This window comes from Aphis gossypii, chromosome 3 (assembly GCF_020184175.1).
Source record: "Aphis gossypii isolate Hap1 chromosome 3, ASM2018417v2, whole genome shotgun sequence".
In the NCBI taxonomy this organism is placed as follows: domain Eukaryota; kingdom Metazoa; phylum Arthropoda; class Insecta; order Hemiptera; family Aphididae; genus Aphis; species Aphis gossypii.
The window spans coordinates 44612890-44626757 of NC_065532.1; the positions used below are offsets into that span (position 1 = coordinate 44612890).

Here is a 13868-nt window from a genome sequence, read left to right on the forward strand (position 1 = left end):
GTCGTATATATATAAATAGGGGACGACCACGATAACGGCGCCAGCGATAATAACAATAATTATTATACGACATTTTATAATTTATACACACTCAGTGGGTATACGTAGCAAGGCCGACGTTCGGATAGAAGGCGGTGGCGGCGGCGGTGCACCCGCATCAGAGAGCCTATAGCAGACCAGTTGCAACGTTTGTAGTGCACGGAGTACCTACGATATTATGACGAAGAGTCGTAGCACGACGACCGCGACCGTGGTATATTATTAACGCAAATATTATACTCGCCGTATAGGTTACACGCATACCGGGGTGACCGGGCGCACGCACGTAAGTCGGTCGAACAGACGTAGATGACCCGCAGGTAGAACAATAATATAATATAATCGCGCCCAACAACAATTGATATAGGAGGAAGGCATGTGCCACGCTCTGCTGTTGTTCATGGGCAACGCGATCACTGGTGGCGGCGGCTACGCGGGCAGTCGGAAAACGACGGTCGAGTCGGCTCGCAGTGGCGTACCCGACCTGAAGATGACCGCCACCGCCGCCACTTCCGCCATGGTGAGCGAACTGACTCGGGACGTGGAGCGTCTCAAAGCGGCAATGGACGAAAAGGACCGGACCATCGAACAGCTGGGCAGGGCCGTCGAAGACATACGCGTGAGTCTGATATCATATTATGATCGTGCACCGACTTGCCGATCCTGCGACCGTGACGCGAACCCACCCCCGACCCGCAGTGGTTGTGACCGACTCGACGACGATTACTCGCCGTGGTCTATATTCGACACCCAAACCCCTAACACGTCGGGTGTCGAAAATTCCGACATCGTAGTTGTCCGATAATCGCCGATGAGGTTATATTATAACCTGCGTACGGCTTGTATATATAATGCGCGGCCAAACATTATCTTAGTCATGCCTCATACTCGTTCGAACTAGACTCGCGAATACTAAAAAAAACATAAAATTGTTGATAAATAGCACATTATTATTCTATACATATATTTTTTAATAGTAAATTTCGTATTAAAATAATTATATAATCGTCTATAACCAACGAACGGCCTAATAAAAGCTAAATATAAATATATATAATAACAAGAAATTGAAAATTTCTAAAAAAACGTCCAAGTAATCCAAATCACGCGGTAGGACGTATATTATAGGTAATATACTAATATTGGCATTACAGCTACCTATAATCTCTCTTTAAACTATCAAGACTAAAATGGTCGAACAAAATAAATAGCTGTAAACGAAATTTCGTTTAACTATTCAGCCAAATAAGTAGATCCGACGTGGCGAGTCACCCTTTTAAATAAATACAGATAGTTTACGAGGACTGTTAAACGCCTCTTTCGCCACGTTACTGTTAAACACTTGACTAATGACTTAAGGTACGACGGCCAACGCGTACCTAAATACACATAACAGCGTGGCATATACATATTATTTACTGCGTACAGCATCGGTCAACGACTCGTCGCTTATTAGGAACCATCGTGACCAATCTCAGTTTTTCCAAGAAACGGAACGAAAAACTGTTTCGTTAGAATTTCGGTAACTATTTTGAACAGATTATGTCAACAACTGTTGTATAATCTTAAAACTAATAACGCAGTCTCGCTCGTCTTAAAAACACAAGTCCACTAATGAATATAAAACGAAAATTCTAGTTTTTTTTTACCATAACGTTTCACCTCGGTGAGGTATATCGTAAAAACTCACGTTGTATACTCTGCGCTTGACAGAACTATGATGCGAATTTTTCGAGTAGAAAATATAATCGATTGGCCTGTATCAGTTTTTTTTATTTTTATTTTGTTCACCTATTAATTTGTCAAAACATAAACAAATATAATATTTTAAACGCAAAAGTGCATAAATAACGCTATATATACGAGTACACACGATGACCTCGTATAAACTAAAATACCGCGAGCCACTATAAAATAAACGTATTTTTATGTTAATTTTTTTAGGTTTTTATTATTATTATTATTATTTCAAGGAGGTGGAAATTTTCATGTTTTATTACAACAGTGTGTTTCCTTACGGTACAAATAAACCATTAATATACAATACCCAGTGTTTCCAAACATAAATAAAATATCGTTACAAATTTATAATATTCGATAAATATAACGATTAATAAAATTTATAAAACAGTATAAACATATTATAATCACACACAACTCTCGACGAACGGTGAATTAATGTTATAATAATGTATGGTATTGTGCTTAACCCACTTATATCTTTGTGTGTACACGCACAACTATACACCGGCCACGGCTAAAAGTTTAACAGTGGTAAATATATATCATAAAATAGCTTCCTGCACCGGTGCGTGTATCTACCGCTCCAGTTATTGACCCACTTATGGTTTAAAACCTCCGATTATCACCGAGCTGGGCCGTTTGGCGATAATATGATTCCACTGCGTTAAAAATAATGTATACCTAATACGATGTCTGACGTCAGTGTCATCGGAAACGGTGGGTGAGCTATGCACGGCTTGCCGTTTCCCACCCGGTGCATTAATACAACGTATTATATTATTATGCAAGGAGGAACAAAACTATCATTTCGCTCTCCCCCAAAAGAAATTACGTAGTAAAAAAAAAAAAAACCAACACTATGATGTTATATACACACAAAACGAATTAAATATAAACTACGGAACTCGCGTTGTATGTTATCTATACACACCAAAGTTAATATTAACTACGTGTCGAATGATATCTACGAGTCGGACGGATACTGATATTGCCGGTACACGTTAATATTATCCTCACGAAACTGTATAAAATAATCACCCTACACCATCAATAGTGACCTTATGTCAACAGTCTTTAATCTAAAATTTAAAACGTCGATACTTATGAATCATGAACGATATTTCTCTGTATTTCTATAATTTTTTACGTGTAAATTAGTCAAGTATGTGATTCATTCATAGGAAAACGATAAATACTTCGTATAACGTATTTGAAATTGTATTTTATTATGTTTGAACTGTGAAAGTATGTTATCGGCTTGTCGTTATATTGTATGTAATTATAATATTTTAAGTTCATACTTATCCTACAGACAGTATTAGATAATTTTAAAATATTATTAAGACATTTTTAAAGAGTTATTTTACAAAATATTTAATACTAACATTCAATTTTTACAACAAAAATTAAATATTAAAAAAAAATAAAATAAAATGTGTGACATTTAAGACTCCCTAGAAAATTATCTAATTTTTTTTGACGTGTAATTATAGAATGTTAGACTTTAACTATACTAGGATTAATTTATAAACAATTTTTCATTATTATTATTATTATTATTTGAATTTTATTTATCGTTGTATAAAAATATAGTAAGTACAACAGACGGTCAGACGATGGCGGAGTGATACATTTTATAAAGTGCGATGGCAAAGTGATAAAAGACATAATACTGTCATTAATAAACGTGAAACATAATAATCGGAATCCACGTTTGACATTTCACTCGGACGAGTAGAAAGCCTACAGAAACCTAAGTAAACACGCGCGTCTATACAATGATGTGTCGAAGAATATTTCTTTGAGCTAATTGACTTGAATTTAAAATAGGTGAATGTGTAATAAATTTTAAAAATACAAAAAAATTTAAAATATAAAACGAACTATAAAAATGTTGGTATTAACAAAATTTTTTTTGCGCAATTCCTGGGAAATTGTTTGTGCATTCAAAACATATCGATTTTGAATTATGATGTTGGAGTGTTGTAAATTCACATATTCTAGGTAAGGTCAAACTAAAGTGAAATATTATAATTTCAACTTCAGAAATTTATGGTTTAATACGATGGATAATTCGCATATGTTGTAATTTTATTTCTTCAATGAAAAAAGACACTAATAAATTCTTTTATGTTTAAAAATAAGAAATAATAATTACGCGTTATTATTACACCAATCAAAAAACTATGAATCATTTTGCAGTAATAAAAATATCTTATCACATTTAATTTATTTAATCGATATTTTAATATTATCATAAAATATTAAGGGTTTGGAGTGCTTTATTTTTTCTGATACATCATTTATAAATAATGAAAAAAGGTAAAGGAGATAAGCGGTAACTTAGAGGTACGCTAGATAAAACATTTATACTTTCTAAGATAAAATTTTCATCGTGTTTATCTTAATTCGATTATTTAAAAAATATCTTACCCATCTAATAGAATAGATCGCATAATCCATAATATTATATACTTTAAATTTCAGTATTATAATAAATTACTCTATCATCGAAGATTTTCTCAAAATTGGTAAAAATTAAATTAGTCTGTGCACTGTCATGGATTCATTAAAAATATCTAATATTGTATGTTAAAAAAATACATAAATAATAAATTAGTACAGTAATTATATATAGGTTTTAATGTATAGACTACAGACTGCCTCTGTATCTTATTGGCGTCGTTAAATCGAGCCATCGTTTATATTATTATAAAGGTATAGTTACTTGAATATGTGTTTATTTTGGACTTGGTTTGAGTAGAATATGCTCGAGAATGCGGTATCAAATCAATTTCTCGTGCCATCGCCGCAGTCGTCGCAACATCGACTAGACAAAAAGAAAGGAGTGTCGGGAGAATGTTCGACTTCTTCAGAAACTCCTAAACCGTTTCCCAAACAGTCTAAACCCATCAAGTATGACTTTTTTTGTTATTTAATACTACACTATATATATATATATTTACAGGATACTGATTTCAGAACCAAACATCTAATCAAACAAGCGCTGTGCAAAAATCAGTTTCTGAAAAACTTGAACACCAATCAAATTTCCGAGATTGTAGACGTCATGTACCCGAAAGACTTCGAAGCTGGAGCGTACGTCATTAGAAAAGGCGATCCGGGTACGGATACCTTTCATATGATTAATAACAATACATTCGTCTATAACGAGAAAACTTCGAATCATATTTAGCGATCGTATTCGAAACAACTTTATAGATAATATTACTTATTGTACTGTATTGCAGGCTGTTGTTTGTATGTGGCCGACGAAGGAAAGTTCGACGTAATCCAAAGCGGACGGGTGGTCGATTCCATTGGACCTGGCGAAGTGTTCGGCGAGATGGCCATACTTTATAACTGTCCGCGGACCGCATCGGTGAGAGGTAACTGAGTGGCGACGTAGTTGACTGACGAATCCAAAACAGTATTTTTCATTTTTTCATATTATATTTTACTACTATTTCAAAACTAAACATATTATGATGTTTGGAACTTTTATATAGTTCTTCGGAATTGTTTACGTATTTGTTTCTAGCCATCGAAGATGTTAGGGTGTGGACTTTGGAAAGAGTAGCATATCAGCAAATCATGAAGACCTCTGCTATGAGACGGTTTGACGAACGAGTGGGTTTTTTGAAAAGCGTACCGTTAATGAAGGATCTCAACGAAGAATTTTTATCCAAAATCGCTGACGTCTTGAAAGAGGTACGTCATCACTCTCACTCGACGATAACTATCATATTATAATAAATTAATATCCGTTATAATCGATAAACAATACGTAGTGTACTTATATCCTATTATCAATAAATTGTTCGCTATTTAGTAAAAACGTAAATATAATCTTATCACGCTTGCCCGGTAAATTAAAAATGTAAAATAAATCAATATATCACCTTACCAATAAAGGTATCTATACATTAAAGGCTACTAATAATGAAAAAAAATATTATACAAAGAATTAACCAATAATCTCTTTAACCTCAGCACCACAGCCACGCAATAAAAATAAATTATTTTATTTAAAAAATTACGATATATTTTTACATAAATGTAAGCTATTTAAGTTAGGTACTAGATTAATACGCATATTTATAAAAATATATAAATACTATAATATATTATTAGGTATTATTTTATTAGTTATTTATTTCCATTTTTTATTATAAATTGTAATTAAATCTTGCTTCATTACAGATTATTTAATTTAAACTTAAGTTATTTTTACTATTAACTACGCAAAATTAGTAAATATTTATTAAAATTAATTTTTTTTTTTCAACTAATTGTGTTATTAATTGGTTTGATATATTATGTTATGAGTAGAGTATGGATTTTAAAGCAATAAAAAAATTAAAAGACAAAAACTTAAGAAAAGCAATAAAACTGTCTAAATCTTCCAAAAAAGCATCAAAAAAAAAGTTTTAAAAAAATATTTATCACAAAAAAGTATTAAAATTATTTAAGAGTTCATAAAATTATTTAAAAAAAGGAATTATAATAAATTTACTTACAAGACTGCTTCTAAACGATTTCTTCTGTATATGAATATTTTAAATTAATCAAATTAATATTTTAATAATAAAAAAATGATAACTACAATAAAAGAAACAGACATTAATTATTGATTATTCAGTAGGTAATATTCGAGATCAATTAATTATTATGATTTAAATTCAATATTTTAATATATTGTATGGACAACTTTAATACTTAGAAATGTAAATAAACAGAAAAATACAAATCCTAAATTAAATAAATATAAAAATTAAAATTTCAAATACGTTTATTTAGAACAGTGGCGCAACTAGAAAAGAATTTCGGGGAGGGGGGTTACATTAATACAACATACATCGTCAGGTGTAACGATGTGAAGGAGTACTGTAACCTCGGATAAATTACGGGGGGTTACAACCCCTTAACCCCTACCCTGGTTGCTTCACTGATTTAGAACACATTTTGAAAAAATGTACTAAAAATGTACTAAAAACACATAGGTAAATATACAAAAAAAGCAAAATAAAATGTCGTGCATAGTACTATAGTAGTATAAATAGAATTTGTAGCTGACATAGCTTTGTTTTAGAGCAATAGAAAAAAAAAGGCAAATGCTTTCAAAATCCACGCGTACTCTAGTTATGAGTTTATGGCAACAAAATAGCTACAAATAAAATTACTAAATTACTTTATAATCAATAGATAAAACTTCTAATAGAGATAATACTTATATATCATTACGATTTAATACATTTAATCACAGTCTTTGCAGTTTATGATATTTACGTAGGTAATTAATACGTCTATATTCTATGTGATATAAGCAAATAACTTACAGATATACCTAATGTTATAACTATATGTATATATATTATAATACATAAGTACTATTATATGTATTTTAACATTTAATCAATTGTATGATTCGTTTCTAAAAAGATATTATATACAATAACAAATTACTTAGAAACCATTTGAGTAGCGAAAACTATTTTAAGTAACAAGTTATATTAGATATTATATCGGTATATATACTATATTACTATATATTACAAATAAAAACAAACTTCGAGATTTACTCATGCTTTAATAAAAGGTCGGAACCCTAACGACCTTTTAGCGTATAACTTATTGTCCAATGCACACGGAAATTTATGTCAGACTCAACGTATTTAACTTTTTTTAAAGTTTCCAAAACGTATAATATCTACCGGAGGTGTACTTACATGAATTCGTATAATAGCACATGTTAGACATAAAATACGTAGGTAGATACGTAATTAACGACAGTAATTTACTCATAAACCTGAAACCGTTTTTTTTTTTTTCAGGAATTTTATCCGGAAGGGCACTACATTATAAAACAGGACACTCTCGGCGACAAGTTCTACATACTGAGCGAAGGACGAGTAAAAGTCACAAAGACCAATAAAGGTTAGTACGTTAGATTACTTAAAGTGTTATATTATAAATATTTTGTAAACTAATATTAATCGAATATTTAGACTAATTCATTTAAATACAGTAAATAATAAATATGCGTACCCGTCGTATTAGGTGACAATGGTCTAAATGCCTGATTCCGAATTTGTTTTATAGTATTGGGAGTGGATGTCTTAGTCTTACTGAATCGGAATAACTGAATTAATCATATAAATTTCCTAGAAAAAAAATAATATATATTTTTTATAAATCGATTTAAATCGGTAATCAATATTTGTATTATAAATGAAATAAAAGTAAATTATAAATCATTATGGTTACATGATTATAAATTATAGGTAATCGTAATTCGTAGATATCTGATTCTTTTATTGGTTCTTATCTTTAATTCGTATTTATTATGAAAAAATATACCTCTACAGTTAGCGTATTTAGAATTTATTTGAGGGGGAGGGAGATACGACTAAAATAGTTGTTCTCCTTCCACTAGAAATACATGAAGATACTATAAATTTATCATAACTTCATACCTAATGGCTAATGTAAATTATATATAGGGCTTGGACTTTAAAGTATAATAAGCAACAAAAAAGCTCATGTTTGTTTTAAAAAAGCAAAAAAAAATCATGACCAAAAATTGACATGAATTAATTATAAAAATAAATTTAAAAAATTGAAAAATTAATTTAAATTTTAAAAAAAAAAGAGTTATTTACCATGTATATTCCCAGATTTGAAGTAGTGAAACTGACTATTGTCCAACCGAATATTTTTATACGTAGAAAACGAACTATATACATTCTACATCCACTGAAATGATCGATGCGTAGGTACTTCATATCCGGAGCTGGAGGTTTCAAATTACAATACTAAATCTTAAATTCTGAAACGATCGATATCGATGTTACAGGTATACTGACCGTATAGGTACTGCAGGTCATATGGCATATTATGTAAATTGATAATCTATACTTTTAATATTTTTAATAAAAAAGCCGATAACGAAAACAATAGTAATCTAATGTAAACATTTAGTCCGCATTCTGGGTTTTTACGTTTCTTATTAATTATTTTTATTTTATTACAATAGCATAATTAACATATAAAATCCACAGCTGGAATAATTTTTAAAAATGCAACAAAAAAATATTTGGAATCAAAATGACGTGAAACGAATTTATGTATAAAAATTCGATTTCCATCTCATATATAAAAAAAGAAGTATATACTTTAAAATCCGAGTCCTAATTATATAATGTTCTTAGTATAGGTGTATAAACCTTATAATATTATAATATATTATAATATATTAAATAATATGAATTAAATAATGAATCATTTATGAAATATTTCATTAGTGAATACTGAATAAGAAATATTTACCTCCTTCGTAGAATTTCTTAAATAATATGTTTTTAATCTTTTCATACAAGCTAATGCAGTGATATAAGCTAAAAAAAGGTCAAGGGGTAGATATATATATATCTCCCTCATCTCCCCCAGTAAATACGCCACTATAAATTTTCCACTGGTATTAATTTAAATATAAATGCGTTTTATATATATACAATATAATACGTTGATACAAAACCGTCACTCTGAATACTTCCAAGACATAATTAAGTGTAATAATTTTCAGGTGAAGACGAAGAAGAAGAATTTGGAGTTTTGGAACAAGGAGAATTTTTTGGGGAAGTTGCTCTGTTAAAAAAAGACAAGAGGACTGCCAACGTTGTGGCCATGCACCCGGGAGCAGAATGTCTCACGCTGGACAGAGAGTTAATAGATTACTATTTTATTTTTTTTATTATTTTTTTATACACTTTGAGTCTGACTCTTTGCTTTAATATAAGCCGTCAATTCAAAAAAGTTTTTCTCCATGTGTGAGCGCGTATACATTATAATAACGCATTAAACATTTGACGGTTTTTCGAAAAATACAATTATAAAGCCCATAAAAATTAAAATGTATAGATAGCTTAGAAACTAATTAAATTCGTTGTTATGTATGAATAGGCCTTTTGTGCATTTCATCGGTAATCTGGAGGAATTAAAAAACAAAAAGTACACAGAACATCCACGAAAACCCTCGGTCCAGTCAACGGTAGAAATCAAGACAAGTAAATACAAATTATTATTCTGTCCCCCGACGTCACACCAGATAAATATAACAATTTGCGTATACAACACACAATTGGATAAACACATTTTAAAAGTATTAATAACACAATACTTTTAACTGCATAAACTTACTTACTTTAAGTATAACACACTGCATGGTGATCGATAATTCTGGTTTAATCAACTATATTGCACGTTTTCTTAATTAATTTTTATGACTGAAATATAGGTATAGTTATTGTTAACAATGAAAATTTTAAAAAAATCCTAAAAAATTATTATAATAAAAAATATTTAAAAATTATAAATACTATACGTAGGTATGTAAGTAGTGATAAATATATTTTACGCTACTTTTTATATTAAAATATATTTTTCAATTGGAAATCACAAGATTTAACCAAAATGATTTAAGCGAATTATCTCACTTTTACTACCTTTGAATAAACCTATATTAACTGCATATTACAGACACATTTTACCCGGAACTATTCCGCGTGGAACTGACCGATTTCGAAACGGTTGCCACAATCGGAGTGGGCGGCTTTGGCAGGGTCGATTTGGTGTGTCTAAAGCTGGACAAAAGCCGATCATATGCGATGAAGAAACTAAAAAAACAACAAATAGTGGACATGCAGCAACAGGAACACGTGTACAATGAAAAAACCATTTTGGAATCGTGTACAAGTCCGTTTATCGGAAAGTGAGTATTAATGTACAATACATTAAAATATATAAGTATATAAAGTATTATATTTTTATTATTAACATTAACATTTTATTAACGATAGAAATTTAGAGCACACATTATAAAGCGATTGTATATTTTTGGATTTTTGTCAGACATCTTTATGAATTGTTATAGTTCTAAGCTAATGACAATTTAAATTTGCGCGTAAAATACTTATATGAAAAATAAAAATAATATAGGTACAACGGTATTTATTGTCTTATAACCGAGTACCTAGTCGACTAACAAAATATATAATACTATAATCATACACAATATTAATCCGACGATCGTTTACCTTATAGACTGTACAAGACGTATAAGGACAACAGATATGTGTACATGCTGATGGAGGCTTGTCTGGGCGGTGAGGTGTGGACCCTTCTCCGCGACCGGAAGTGTTTCGACGACAATGCCGCGTGTTTCGTGATCGCGTGCGTTGTAGAAGCACTGGACTACTTGCACGGAATCGACGTCGTCTACAGGGACCTGAAGCCGGAAAACCTGTTGCTCGACCGACAGGGTTTTGTGAAACTGGTCGGTTTCGAAATAAAATATAATATAACATTACCTATAGGCTATATGTATACATTACTCAACACTAACCCAGTAACTCCCGTGTAATACGGATTACGTCACAAATCAAAGGGACTTAAAGGAAGTTCACAGTCGCCGTTTTGTGCATAATCCGGAATATTGGTTTAATCTTTAATCAGACAAAATAATAATAATATTAAATACACTCGATAATAATCATAATCTAATATTGTTACCACTATACTATATAATCTAATTCGTGAAGAACAGTCTAACCAGAATAATATAATCATACAAGTATACGACTAAAAGTTGAATGTATATTTGACTTCCCGGTGGTAGATACGGTTAAATTTTTACGACCAAATTTTGATAAACCAATCAGAAAAAAATATTTTACATTAAACGACGAGTCGTGAACTCCCTTTAATAGACACTCGTATTAAGACGCTATTTCATAACTTACTATACTACCGTGTCGTGGTGTACTGCGTATTTCGTGGTTTTGACTTTTGGATTTGGTACATTATCATGTTTGATAATGGTCACAGTTGTTTTAAAAGAGGTAAACGCTGTAACCACACGTCAATCAAGTTAGAATATTAATTCAACTTCACTGTAACCTGCGGTGGTAATCAATGTGGTCAATAACATTAATTGAACAATAATCAGCTACTTCGTCAGTTGTCGTATCGTGTGCCTTTTATTCTGATTGGCCATTGTAATTTATGTTACCACGGTACTTAAACTAACCATAATCAGCCGCATGACAATTCCAATCTAAATTTGGGCTGATCTCAACTTTTGGACACGAAACGAAACGACAGACGACGACGTAGCTGTGAACCAGGTGCAGTGACGCGAACACGGTAGAAATGGAACCCAAATAACGTCCTAACACTGTCGGCGTAGCCCATATAATATCCATGTGGGTAACTCGTTACCTGTATTATACAGGCTGTATACAAAGAACATCAATTAGTTTAAATGTTTAAAATATTCAATTACTCCGCCGTGTGTACATGTGGTTAAGTGGTTAATAAAATATCTGATTATTAATGACCTAGTAAAATCGTTTTACTCAAACGATGCATTATTTAATTTGGTAAATAACAAGAAAATTATGAATACGGTTCACAATATATAGTACACTTCGATTTCATAGTACAAAATGTGTAATATATATGATTTATACGAATACACAATCACAACTCACAAAGTTAAATTAAAAATTAACATAACTATACGTCTACTTACGCAGTTAGATGATTTCTGCACTTAAAATATTATAATTATTGTGTTTTATTACCAGAGAAAGTTGACACTTTTCTCCCTAAAACAAATTGACTCTAATATTTTATCGTATTTTAAGTTTATTACTCAAAACGGGAACTACCCTACTTGTAATTGTAATTAAAAACTTTCTCTCTCGTCGGCAGGTGGACTTCGGCTTTGCCAAAAGGCTACAACCTCGAGGCAAGAAGACGTGGACGTTCTGCGGCACGCCTGAGTATGTAGCACCAGAAGTTGTGCTGAACAAGGGCCACGACCGGGCCGTAGATTTTTGGGCTCTGGGAATACTCGTATACGAGCTGTTGGCCGGAATGTAAGTACGACTAATGACTATATACAAGTATATAATATATCACTATATTATGTGACTTAGTAGGTACCGGAAAATTCTCAACCTAGAGAAACTTTAATTATACAAATTTTATACATATATAATATTATATTAACATATTTTATTTAAAAAGAAAGTATAATCTATAAATTATTATGTTATGAGCTGAGCGATGAATTTTACAATGTTTTTTGTCTTATGTATCTATAAACGATAAGTAGTCAATAAAATGTTTCAATTTTCACTTTAAGGATGGCTTTGGATAGAAAATCGGATCTAGTTTGTATTTTAGGAGCAGGTTAAAATTAAAAATGCTCAGTACTTTATTTTTATAATCGGGGAAAACAAACAAAAAAAAAAGGTAAAAAATGAGAACTTTTACTCAAATCTAATATTATTATTTAAATAATTGTTATGCAACCATGATTACCAAAATTTAGACTGTCTTCGCTCAGAATCGTTTTTCGTCATAACAATGGGTTATTATTGAATTAAAATTTAATAAAATTCCTTGTAATTATTTACTCAATAACAAAATTCCACTAGACACGTAATATACAGGAGAGCAGTACCAACTTGCCCTACCTTTTTTGTTTTAATTGATTTTTTTCTTTATTTTCTTTTTTTTTTTTAAGAATTGAAACATTTAGATAGATACAACGTCCTTCCTCCCCTCCCGTTCACATTACTGAATAACAAAACAACAATGTATATATATTATTTATGTTTTTAGACCTCCGTTTAGCGGGAATGAGCCGATGGACATTTATAATGCAATATTGAAGGGCATCGGGGCCGTTAACTTCCCCAGACAGATGAACAAAATGACTCAAGGTCTGGTGAAACAGCTATGCCGAAGCGATCCGACGGAAAGAATAGGCTACCAAAAGGGCGGCATACAAGATATCAGACGGCATGAGTGAGTTAAATATTTATAAAAATAAAGACATGATGCCGAGGCACCGACATACTAACTTTATTGGCTTTCGGGTACCGTCGAAATGAATGAGTAAATATTTTTATTTTTATAACTTCGCTTTTAGATGGTTCAAAGGTTTTGACTGGACCGGTTTGAGAAACAAAAACATAATTCCACCCATCGTACCCCACGTAAGTCTGCTATTGTAT

The 13868-nt window shown here is 31.3% G+C and overlaps 1 protein-coding gene across 1 annotated transcript in view; it reads left to right on the forward strand.

The window, feature by feature from the left end:
- LOC114128336 (cGMP-dependent protein kinase, isozyme 1-like) overlaps positions 1-13868 on the forward strand; it is a 14895-nt gene continuing 1027 nt past the window's right edge. The window contains exons 1-14 of the mRNA XM_027992827.2: positions 1-325; positions 407-658; positions 4547-4698; positions 4765-4907; positions 5034-5171; positions 5324-5493; positions 7617-7719; positions 9368-9506; positions 9745-9848; positions 10321-10552; positions 10885-11116; positions 12556-12722; positions 13474-13659; positions 13784-13850. Coding sequence (XP_027848628.1) covers positions 416-658; positions 4547-4698; positions 4765-4907; positions 5034-5171; positions 5324-5493; positions 7617-7719; positions 9368-9506; positions 9745-9848; positions 10321-10552; positions 10885-11116; positions 12556-12722; positions 13474-13659; positions 13784-13850 — 2076 coding nt within the window. The 5' untranslated portion in view covers positions 1-325; positions 407-415. The remainder of the gene's footprint in view (positions 326-406; positions 659-4546; positions 4699-4764; positions 4908-5033; positions 5172-5323; positions 5494-7616; positions 7720-9367; positions 9507-9744; positions 9849-10320; positions 10553-10884; positions 11117-12555; positions 12723-13473; positions 13660-13783; positions 13851-13868) is intronic.